General features: G+C 44.5%; 1 protein-coding gene across 1 annotated transcript in view; it reads right to left on the bottom strand.

The window, feature by feature from the left end:
- Snrnp200 (small nuclear ribonucleoprotein U5 subunit 200) overlaps positions 1-11,520 on the bottom strand; it is a 29,349-nt gene extending 17,829 nt beyond the window's left edge. The window contains 14 exon segments of the mRNA NM_001037766.2: positions 303-473; positions 955-1,110; positions 1,412-1,549; positions 1,855-2,028; positions 2,108-2,191; positions 2,678-2,814; positions 3,021-3,120; positions 3,273-3,425; positions 4,499-4,597; positions 6,653-6,708; positions 7,271-7,463; positions 8,846-9,017; positions 10,786-10,949; positions 11,366-11,520. Of these exon segments, the coding sequence (NP_001032855.2) occupies positions 303-473; positions 955-1,110; positions 1,412-1,549; positions 1,855-2,028; positions 2,108-2,191; positions 2,678-2,814; positions 3,021-3,120; positions 3,273-3,425; positions 4,499-4,597; positions 6,653-6,708; positions 7,271-7,463; positions 8,846-9,017; positions 10,786-10,949; positions 11,366-11,410 (1,842 nt within the window). The 5' untranslated portion in view covers positions 11,411-11,520.
- Positions 11,521-12,178: the final 658 nt, after the last annotated feature.

Below are 12,178 nucleotides of genomic sequence, written 5' to 3'. Positions count from 1 at the left end.
TCCATGCTCCTCCCAGGTATAGTGGATAGAAATGAGTTTATATTACTATTGTTATTCATATGCTTCTATGGTAAAACATGGTTTTGCCATGTGTGGCCTTGTCCTTATAACTGAACACCTTACTCATGTGATTCTTCTTAATCCTCACAGTATAAATTGCCCGATGCTCTGGAATACAGCTGGCTACTTTAGTCTGTCTCATGTTTAGGCCCCGCTCCCCCAGGTTCACACCACCAACTAGAGTGACCGCCAAGCGCTCCTAACCACATTGTTCTCTCCTTCCCACGTCTCTCCCCACTCACCAAGACAATGAGCCGCACCAGCTGGGTGTAGGTGCGCTCCCCGCCCTTGCGTGTGATGATGTCCCACTTCTCAGGGGTGCAGACAATGATCTGTGTGGCACTGATTTCTTCCTTGCATAGTTGATGATCCCCAGTCAGCTCAGCAACAGTAATGCCATATGTGGCCAGGCGCTGGGGAAAGAAAGGATCACCAGCAAAAATGAGTGACAGGGCTGGAGGTGCGGCTCAGTGGAGGGAGCTTGCCTAAGGTCTAAGAATGGGGGACGGTGCCTGAAGGGCCTGGTGGCCGTTACTGTGCTGTAGATAAGGAGACGTTACATATCTGGTGAGTCAGGAAAGATGAACAAACGTTACTTAAATTCCACGCGGCTAGATGAGGCAAAGACTATGAAAGCCCTACGTACAGCAGGAAAGTGGACACACATAGGAAAGTGGAACTAGAGCAACAACCCACAAGCTATCAACCACATTCATTTGACAGAAATACCGTAAGATGCAGTGACACCATTTTTGTTTAAGAAATTACGTGGGTCAAATTCTACCTTGGAAATGGCAAAAAATATCTTGAGATTCCCTCACAAAAGCAGCGGTAATGCATAGGCCCCTCCCTACCACATGGAAGCTGCAGCAGGATCCTCTGGAGAAGACTCACCTTTCCAAAGCTGCCCACCATCTCCTGTACCAGGGACCGCATAGGAGCTATGTAGATGATCTTGAAGTCATCCACGTTGATAGTGCCATCCATGTTGATGTGTTTTCCTATCTCTCGGAGCATACACATCAGAGCCACATTGGTCTTGCCGGCACCCTACAGAGGGGTCAGTGACAAAAACTGTTTATCTGCTAGGGATATCACCAAAACAGAACTGACCCCAGGACTGCCCATGTAACACTGACCCAGTGGGTTGTTACAGAACAGAGAATCCCAGCACTTGGGAGGCAGAGGCAGGCAGATCTCTTGAGTTTAAGGGTTATTGTGATTTCCAGGACAGCCAAGGCTACATAGAGACTCTGACTCAACCAAAAAAAGTAAGGCCTAGTATAAAGATTAGGATTCAACTTGCCACCAAATCACTGCAGGAGAAAAAAGGAGACAGGCCAGTACTCACAGTAGGAGCACACAGCAGCAGATTCTCATCTGTCTCCAGGGCAGCACGGTAGAGTTTACTCTGGATCCGGTTCAGCGTTTTGAAGCCCTCAAATCCTGCCTGGGCATACTTTGGCAGCTTCTCCACTGGGAGCAGTTGCTAAGGGAAGAAACATCCCATACTTTATGCAACTGGATTCTTCAGCAGGTTGCCCATCCTTATAAGATTACTATGATTTCACTTTGATTTCCCCATGACTTCATTCCCTGACAATCACCATTCATAATTCTCCATTATAAACCTGTCCAGAGAGATCATTATTGCTTCCTGGTCTTAGAATGGGAAAACTTTGAAACAGTTACCACTACTAGAATAAATTATCTGAGACATGGTGACATTTTAGCTAATGACTAAAAGCCAAACTGAAAGAGAGAAGCAGAGAAAGGAAAAGGTGATTCACTCACTTCTTCTGAGCCAAAGGGCTTGGGCTTCAAAGCAGGCACGTGCACCTCTTCATAGCCCTTACGCTGGCGTCGGAAAGACCCGTCGGGAAGCTGGCAGCGCTTATTGGCCATGAAGTGGCTTCCTTGAGTAAAAACAAGGTCCTCCAAATCCAGAACCTGCCTCGGAGCCAGAGCCTGGAAACAGGTAAAACAGAAACAGGCTGAGCAGTTGAGCTTCACAGTCACCACGGCCTGGGAACAGCCCGGCACTCACCTCTCCACCCTGGTCCAAATCCATGGTTTCCAGATCTGTGTCCATTCGGGACTGACGGACTCTCTCTCTCCGGGACCTTTCTTCCTGCAGCAGGGAAAAAGAAAAAGCACAATCATCTATATCAATCTCCCGGGCTCTTGTCCTTTCCAGTCCCTTCTGGGTTGGGCTTCATTCATGGATGCTATATCATGTATTCCCAAACCAAAAGACATCACTTTGTATTCTGAGACCTGCCAGAGATTATAAAAATAAATAAATCAGTCAGAGATGGCAAATACAGTGACGATGCAGTGGTCTGAAGAGGGATGTCAGAAGTAGACAGTCTTCAATTAACTACCGAAGGCAGGGAGAAAAGGTGTTCTATATTAAACAAACACGCCCTTTTCCCTGGTTGTAGTAAACAGATCCCATGGTACTAGATGAAGACAGTGCCTCAACCACAGCAACGAGTGTGCTGATTCTAATCTGCACCCTGACAAACTCCAAAGAACAGAGAGATATGATTTATTACCTCACACACTGAAAGAGAAACGAGACAGACAGACTAAACCATGATCAGGTCTTCCTTACCCTGATCAGGTCTTCCTTCTCAGTTTCATGGAGCTGATAGAGGAATTTGGAAAGCTCTGGATCAGCTTCCATCTTTCCCATGATCCTCTCCTTTTCAGCTTCACTCTGAGCACTGGCCAATAAGGTACAGTATAAAACTGCCAAACACAATAGGGAGAGAGAGAAAGTGGCAGAGAGTGAAATAAAACCAACTTTTATTCCTGAGCAAATAGAAGGTAATTAGATACTGAAGCCAGAGAAGCAACGCAATTCAGCAGACATGCTAGCAAACATGCTAGCAGACATGCTCGCACGCACGCACGCACATATGCACACGGAGCGAACCAGTGCATAGTCTACTCACTCATCATCCTGTGCTGCCGCAACACTTTGATGAAGTCAAAAGTGTTGAAGCCAAGGAGCAGAACCAGCTGGTTCTCACATTCTCGGTCATCACTTGCTGTCTGGAGAGAGAAAATAAGGCCACCAGTAAGGATACAGCCACCTGCTACCTCAGACACTGCCCCTGCAGTGGCAGCACTACACTAAGCACAGCCGCCTCCCAAACACTGACCTTTTCTGAGACACATGGAACACAAGTACTACTTGGCCATACCTTCAAAATCTCCAACACCTCATCTGCCTTCTTCTGCGACACAATGGCATCATCATAGAAACGACTGAGCTGTCGCTGCAGCCAGAACGCGTCAATATCCCGAGGGTGCAAATCCTTCTTCTTAGAACTCATCAGTTCGCCTGAGGCTACAAGCTAAGAAGGAAATCAGGCATGTGGCTCACTGGGTCTCTTTATCATGCTCCACCCAAGGTTCCTGTCAACCCATAGGCTACGTTCTAAGGTCTTTCCAGAAAGCAGCAGCTCTAGTACACTGAACTCAGGAGCACACCAGACTAAGATTTCATTAACACGTGTCTTTGGGAAGAGTAACAACTAACGTCCTAAGAAAATCAAATGCTCACTGTTTAATAAGGCTCGACTGGGCTTGGTGGAACACCTGCAATTCCAGCCCTCAGGAGGCTGATGCAGCAGATTCCAAATCCGAGGCCAGTCTGAGCTGCCCATCAAGCTACTGGCACAGGTCTGTACATTTACCCACTACTCAGAAGGCAGAGTTGACAGAGCTGCACAACCTGCATGAGCTAGAGGGTAAGTCCAGCCCTGGCAACTCCGTGAGACCCTTTTTCAAAATAAAATTTTTTTTAGTCTCTTTAAATCCTGGTGCTATAACTCAGTGCTAGAGCATTCGCTTTGTACAAGACAGTAAGTTCAACCCCAGGACAACAAAAAACAAAATACTCAGCAAGGTAGCGGTGGTGCATGCCTTAATCTCACCACTCGGGAGGCAAAGTCAGGTGGATCTCTGAATTCAAGGCCAGCCTGGTCTACAGAACAAGTTCCAGGTCAGCCAGGACTACACAGGGAAACCCTACCTTAAAAAACAAATAAACAAACCACTCTAATATTGTCATTACAACGTTATCTATACATCAAATTTTAAAAACAACCCAAATACCCATGGAAAGGAAATCTGGCAGGCACAGTGGTCCACGCTGGTAATTCTAACACTTGAGAAGAAGGATGAGGAAGACGTCAAAGTTTGATGCCTGCATGGGCAACAACAACAAAACTCCAAACAGCCCCAAAGCTGAGAACGACGAGACAAGCGCAATGGTGGAGCACTGGCCCAGCATGTCTGAAGCTGGGTTCAATCTGCAGTGGCCCCCACCCAGAAAAACCAACCACAGCTCAGTGAGTGTCTTAGTAGGAGGAAGTGCTTCATTCAGAAGTAAGCTGGCCTACACCAAGACAGGGACTGTACTTACATTAGCGGAGAGGGTACAGCGCACAACAGCTTCATCCCCTTCCATGTCATCATCAGAAGCTTCTTCTCTGACTTCCCCATACACATCTTCATCACCTTCCTATGGAGACAACCCCAACCTCAATACAGATGTGGAACTGGTCCTGTGTCACTCAGACCTTGTCTTTCAATCACTCTAAGTATGCACCATGCTTAGAACAATGGCTTTGGGGTAAAGCCAATAATCAACCATATTCCAGGAACATCAACGGAATGACCATTTGGAACGGGCTTATTAGATGTATCTGTCCTCTTTTCTGCTTCTTACCTTAGCTGCCAAATATCAAACACCAGGATCATATGCTCCTTCTGAGACACAGATATCTCAAACTAAGACTATTGGCTAACAGAGGACCTATGAAGATGCACTCACAGGAAAGCAGATTGTGAGCCAGAAATGTAGACACCATGCTTAGTTTGCATAATCTCAGTTGTGGACTGTTCTTAAAGAGCATCATGTTCAACAATTAGCACTTGCTAAATAAATTGCTATGAGCAAGGAAATTTGTGTCAGGTTGTCCTAATTAAAACTACTAATTAACAGCTAGGCTGTGGTGGCACATGCCTTTAATCCCAGCACTCAGGAGGCAGAGGCCAGGTAGAGGTGGATCTCAGTGAGTCTGAGGCCAGCCTCTGGTCTAATGAGTTGGTCCCAGCTACACACACACACACACACACACACACACACACACACACACACACACACACACACACACACACACACACACACACCTCTGTCTGGAAGGAAAAAAGGAAGGAAGGAAGGAAGGAAGGAAGGGAGGGAGGGAGGGAGGGAGGGGGTAAGGAAAGGAGAGGGTGGGGAGGGAAAGAGAGGGGGAGGGGAGAGGGGTGGAGAGAGAGAGAGAGAGAGAGAGAGAGAGAGAGAGAGAGAGAGAATAAAAACTCTCTACCAATTAACTATTCTGTAGGAAGTAGCATTTTGTTTTACTAAAACAGAAACTGAGGCAAAATGGTCTGCCCAAGATACAGGCTAAAACTCAAGATTCCTTGGCTCTCAGTTCAGTGCTCATCCTGACTCCAGTCAGGATACATCTTCTCTTCCTGTCACAGGAAAACATTTCAGGACTGGCACTTTCTTTTTCAGAAAACAAACTCACTCTAAAGTAACTACTTTTTAAAAAAAAATTATTTAGAAACATTTCATTATGTAGCCCAGCTGGCCTTAACCTCCTGATTGTTGGGATTGTAGGCACTGTGTTACCATTCCTGGTTCAACTTTTCTTTTTCAATTGTCCTACTAGTCCTATTTACTTATTATCTAGAAGTGGAGAGCTTTAACCCCAGGAGCTGCTACAACTGCTAGACAGCCAAGTACAACTACATCCATACTCCTAGAATATGCTTTCTTTTGAAACTAGCTATTAGCACACAGTACTAAAGCCATGGTAAATTACTATAACATGGTTAAAACACTCACTATAGCAGGACACATCCTCACTAAAGACATGATTTATCTTTTTTCCTTTGATTAAATGTGTTCTGACAATTTCATACATGTACACAATGCATACCGTTTTCTTACTGCCACTCTCGTCATCATCGCCCCTACCCCCACCCCCACCCCATGGAGCCTCCTCTTCCCTACACGTCTATTTCTCACATTCCTGCCCACTTGTGTCATTTGTGACCCACTGAATTTAACCATCAGAAACCAGAAGGTCAGAAGTGGTTACAGGACTGAAGATAATGACTTCCTTTTCATAATCTATCAATAACCAATAGTTAGGCAGCAAGGAGAAGGGACTCCTCCCCAATCCCTGACAGGGTCAGACTTGAACAGGACAACAGTAAGTAAGTGTAGCTGTTTGAGTCCATGATTGCAATAACTGTGCCTACAGGATAGCATTTCTCAGTCCTTCTTCCTAGTTTCCCAGGTCTGTCTGGTTTATTATAAACTGTCATTTACACCTACTAGTTTAAATTAGCTTCTAAACCAGAACCATAACTTTTTAAGCAGAATAATACCAAATTTGTAAGTCTACCACAAAACACTGTAAACGTTATTTAGCTAGGAATTTCAGTTTATGAGAAGAGCTCCCACTACCTTGGTAATATCACAAAACAAAACAGAAGGGAACCATTTAAAGCCACTCACCTCCTCATCAGACTCAAACTGCACATTCACGCCATAAGTCTCATCAATGTTGTCATCTGAGGTGATGTGGAATTACAAAAAGAGGGCAGTGGTTAGTATGGAGGAGACACTCAAGACCATTTCCTCAGCAGCCTGGCTTGCTTATTGATTCTCAGGCCAGAACACAGACTTAATCAACATGAAAAACAGCACCAAGGCCTCTCGAACCTGCCAACCTGGATTCTACTCTGCTCTGCTTCTTCAGCTCCTAAACCCTCCCTGCTCTCTCTCACTGCCTGTGTAGTAAGTCTCAATTTAAAAATGGCTGCCAGGGCTGGAGAGGTAAGTCAGCTACTAAAGGATAAGGCTCACAACCAAACGTCAAGAGATGACTATCCTCTTTATTGTTCTTAGATGGGTTTTGCTAAGGAACCCTGGCAGCTGGAACTTGCTATGCAGACTAGGCTGACTTGTTGGGATAAGCCTGTCCGAAAGGCCTGCAGATTAGCCATTTTCTTTAAGCAACACAACATAAGTTATGGAAACAATGTTATTCTAAAAGTTTAACAATGACGCTGAGTACTCAACAGAAAGGCCAACAACCACAAAACATGATTAGGACACAAGCAGCTCAGGTACCCATATTCTGGATCTCCTTGTCGCCACCATAGTCTGTGATCTTCTTGCCCAAGTTTACTAACACATGGTATCTCGTATCATCTGTCTGACCCAGCAGCAAGTCAATCTCCCTTCTTCTCTCCTTGTCTCGAAGCTTTTCATTTTTCAGAACAGCCAGAACTTCATCGGCTGCCCCACAAAGAATATCTCGAGGCTGAAGAAAAAACACAGACAACATGTTCAACAATAATATGCAGAAGGACACTGACCGCCTTTGTGACAATAGAAAGTAAAGCAGTATATATCTTCAAAACTACAGGAGCTGGAGATGTGGCTCAAAAGGGTACTTGCTGCTCTTGCAGAGGACCTGGGTTCAATTCCCAGAACCCACATGATGGCTCGAAGAAAAAAAAACATCAAATCACAACTCAACTTCCAGGAGATCTGAAGCCTTCTTCTGATCACCAAGAGACCAGGGATATGTAGTGTACATACATACATGTAGGCAAAACAGTCATACACATAAGAGGCAAGCAAGCGAATCTGCAGCATCCTAGGCTTTGGACATTCATGAACAGGACAAGTGGCACATGCCTGTAATCCTAGCACATGGGAAGCAGCAACAAGACCAAAGTTCAAGGTCATTCTTAAATACGCAGTGTGATGTCAGCTTGAGCTATGGGAAACCTTGTCTCACACGGCAAACAAAATAAAACTCCAAGACTAGAGGAGCTGCTGAGGATTTAACACAGTGTTGCCACATGTGCTTAAAATTCATGAGATCCTGGAGTCAGTCTGAGCACTTGGGGGTGGGGGTGATAGGTAGGTGTATTCAGAAGCAGAATATAACTTTCACAATAGCTTGCCACACATCTCCAGGTGAAAGAGGCACTCAGCAGCCTTCTTAGGTCCTGTCACACTTTCACTATTCTTTGTTCACACATTCCCTATTCCTCAGCTCGCTAGAGAACTCATAAAGGCTCTCAGTCTAATCAGAAATGTGCAAAGGTTCAGAGCACATTTGGGGTATGGACCACTTGGATTCACATTCTGACAAATGCTATCTCCTTGACTTTAGTATCTCACATCTCTCTTTTATTACATTGAAAATGAGTGTTAATGGCACCCATTTATAGTTAACATGCTGACCTATGTATACTATGCTAAGTGCTAGTTTCTACAAAATGGTATTGCCCTTCCCATCCTGCTGGGAAAATCCAAAGATTCTTCTGATTGGACTAGCAAGATAGCTCCTCAGGTAAGGTACTTCCACCAAGCCCAACTGTTTGATTCCTGAGTCCCCCACAAAGACAGGAACAACAATGAAAGTTGTCCTGACTTTCGTATGCACATATGTACACACACACACACACACACACACACACACACACACACACAGAGTAATAAAGATATGTAATTAATATTCAGTCAAAACTCCTTGGGGTTGGGGATTTAGCTCAGTGGTAGAGCGCTTGCCTAGCAAGCGCAAGGCCCTGGGTTCGGTCCCCAGCTCCGAAAAAAAGAAAAGAAAAAAAACAAAAACAAAAAAAAAAAAACTCCTCTATGCCCTTCCTCTTTCCTCCTCGGTGGCCTCACCTGATCCCCGAGAGCAGCCTGGATGAAACTGAGCAGCACCTCATAGGTCTCCCGGGTCTCCTTCGTCTTGGGCTTATAGATGATGCCCACCATCTCATCAATGCCCTCTGACAGCAGAGTATAGCCTTTCATCTTGTTGATGTCGTGTCGGTCCTCATCACGTTTTCTCCTCCTAAAGGACAGAAAACATGAGGCTGAATGGGAGGACTTTCCATTCCCGAGCAAAGCTTACCCTTTCTATACATCTACTCTGTGAAGGCAGGAAAATGAGTGAAAAAAAATAGCTCCTACCAGACCTTAATTATTTGAAGAAGCACTTCTTTATGTCCCACATTTATGGGATACTTCATATGGGACATTCTTATAGAAAGAAAATATAACATCATCTGATAAGCTGTTACAATGAAACACGGTCTCCATTACCTTTAAATGTACACCTTTTTATAACCACATGAGGAGACTATGTAATATTATTTATAACCACATGAGGTGACTATGTAATATTATTTATAACCACATGAGGAGACTATGTAATATTATTTACTTTTATAACCACATGAGGAAACTATGGAATATTATTTCCTTTTTTTTTAGCCTTAGCTACACCCATCACATTTTAGTAGTAAGAGAAACTAGGCTCCAGTGGAATCTACTTCTAATGACACCCAATAAATAACTAGAAAAGATGTCAGGCTCTGGAAACTGAAAGACCAATATTTGAGCTCTTCTAAAACAACCACTCAAACCAAACAGGGCCAAGAAGAGATGGCTCAATGGTTAAGAGCACTAACTTCTTTTCCAGAGGTCCTTAGTTCAATTCCGAGCAATATATGGTGGCTTATAACCCTCTGTAATGGGATCCAATGCTCTCTTCTGGTGTGTCTGGAGACAGCTACAGTCTTTTTTTTTTTTTTTTTTCCGGAGCTGGGGACCGAACCCAGGGCCTTGCGCTTCCTAGGTAAGCGCTCTACCACTGAGCTAAATCCCCAGCCCAGCTACAATCTTAAGATAGCTACAGTATACTCATATACATAAAATAAATCTTTAAAAAAAGAGATAGAGAAAAAGAGAGAAAACACATTTTTTTGGAAGGTGGAGGCACATGACTTTAATCCCAGTGCTCGGGAAACAGATGCTGATGGATCTGAGTTTAAGGCCAGCCTGGTCTATAGATGGAGATACCCTGTCTTGAAGGAAGGAAGGAAGGAAAGAAGGAAGGAAGGAAGGAAGGAAGGCAGACAAGCAGGCAGGCAGGCAAAACAAAGTAGTATTTAACTTTTGAAATGAATCCACCAACATGAAAAGCTGACAGAAATCATCAGGAAGTGATAGGCAACAAAAGAAGAAAGGTTGGGGAGAAAAGTTTCTAACAATGTGGTGGAGCTGAATTACTGAGAGATTAACTAGAGGCCTGAAATAGTAGGAGCTGAATTACTCAGAGGAGATTAACTAGAGCCCTGAAATAGTCAGATAGCCAACTGGAGAGAAGGCTCAAGTAGTCTGACGCCAATACTGCTTTCTAAGAGGACCCAAGTTCAGTTTTCAGACTCATATTGGGTAGCTCAGAACCTCCCGTAATTCAAGTTCCAAGGGATCTCAAACCATCTTCTGGCCTTCACATAGGCATTTGCATGCATGTGCACAACACCCCCACCCCATACACATACACACACACACACACACACACACACACACACACACACACTGAAGAAAATTAACATCTATGAATAGGAAATATGTCAGTAAAAGGTATCAATAGATTTTGTTCCACTTCATTACACCTAAGTTCAAAGAAGTTTTAAACCTTGAAGAGGTTTCTGCTATGTTGCACACACATCACTGATCTTCCATACAAACTTCAGCAAAACTACTGCTCTAATGCTAAAGATGGGCTTTACATTAGCTGAAAAAAAAAAAAAAAGCATCCCCTTGGTACTTACTTGGCCCGTCTTTCCTCCTGCATCTGTGGTTTGGTCCTTTGAGCCTTATCTCCCATTCGAGTTCCCTCCAATTTCCCAACCAGGGACAGAACCTCTCCTGTCGGTTCATCCCGGCGGGTCCGGTCAATGAGAGAGCGGTCAGCTTGGAGCACAAGATTTGAGTTCTGAAAAGATCATACTTTATCAAAACTTTGACATATGGTTTTTGAATCCTGTTATTACAGTGACACCAGAAAATGGAAAAACATTGGAATAAAAGAATAATGCTCTTAAGAATAGTATATCATTGCACTATGCATGAGCACTGTACTATCTGATAAGGTGAACGACCAGCGTTCCTAACAACATCCACAATAGCCCACATTTGGGAAAAATGTTGGGCAGATCAGGGGTAACGAGGAGACAGTTTAGCGGGGGGGAGGGGGGGACGGGACTCCTAAATTCTCACGTCCCTCAATCTCCACTAAGGATATTCCGTCGTGTTTTAATACATCCTTCACCCAGCTCTCATTTCCCCATCAGTGTTCGTGACTATCCACGACTTTCCTTGCCCGCAATCCTACTCCGAGACCACACGTACCGCTTTGTACTCGTACTGCAAACTGCGGGCAGTCACATCCGCCATGGCTGCCGGTGCTCCGGGAACTCAGGGTTCCACTCTTCCTCACGGTGCGAACCGCCTGTGCAAACCGCTCTGGCCCAACAGGTACCACGCAGGACAAACGTACGGGACGGAGAAACGAAACGGACTTCCTTCCGGTTCCGGGACGCACGATAAAAGTGAGACTTTCCGGCTATTACGCAAGACTTCTGGGCGGAGTTTGTGGACGATAGTACATCCGGGTCACGAATTCCATTGACCGACTAGGCACACGCGCGTGCGAACTATGGTTCCACACATCTATAGGTACTACAGAGCCAAGGCCGAACCCCCGAAAAGTATGATGTTAAAAGTCCCTTTCTGTAATACTTTTGGTTTCTCATACCAGCCGTTCTGTGAGGCAGGCAGCAGGCTTGCAAGGAATGGAAACTAAAGAGCTCCATTTCTGGACAAGGAAGCTGAAGGTTCAAGCAAGTTGGCATGTCTAGTAACTAACTGGATTTCTCTTCTGTATTGAGAAATTGGGGTAACGCTCGCTGTCCTATTGAACTCATCTTAGACTCGTTTCCGTAAGACTCTCCCCTGTGTCAGCTAACTGACAGTAGAGGAAAAAATATTTGTGCTCAATCATCTGACACAGCCTGTGTCAGGATTTTAGGTGTGCACAATCGTGCAGATTACAGCATATAATTTTGTCCTCAATGTGGCACGAACGTTTTACTAAAGAAATATATGAAAAATAAGTTATGTGTATAGAAATACTATTCAGATTTATTAAGCAATAGTGGTACC

This window comes from Rattus norvegicus, chromosome 3 (genome assembly GCF_021556685.1).
Source record: "Rattus norvegicus strain SHRSP/BbbUtx chromosome 3, alternate assembly SHRSP_T2T, whole genome shotgun sequence".
NCBI lineage: Eukaryota > Metazoa > Chordata > Mammalia > Rodentia > Muridae > Rattus > Rattus norvegicus.
Note: the sequence above shows the minus strand (reverse complement) of the source record. Positions and strands in the feature narration are given on the sequence as shown.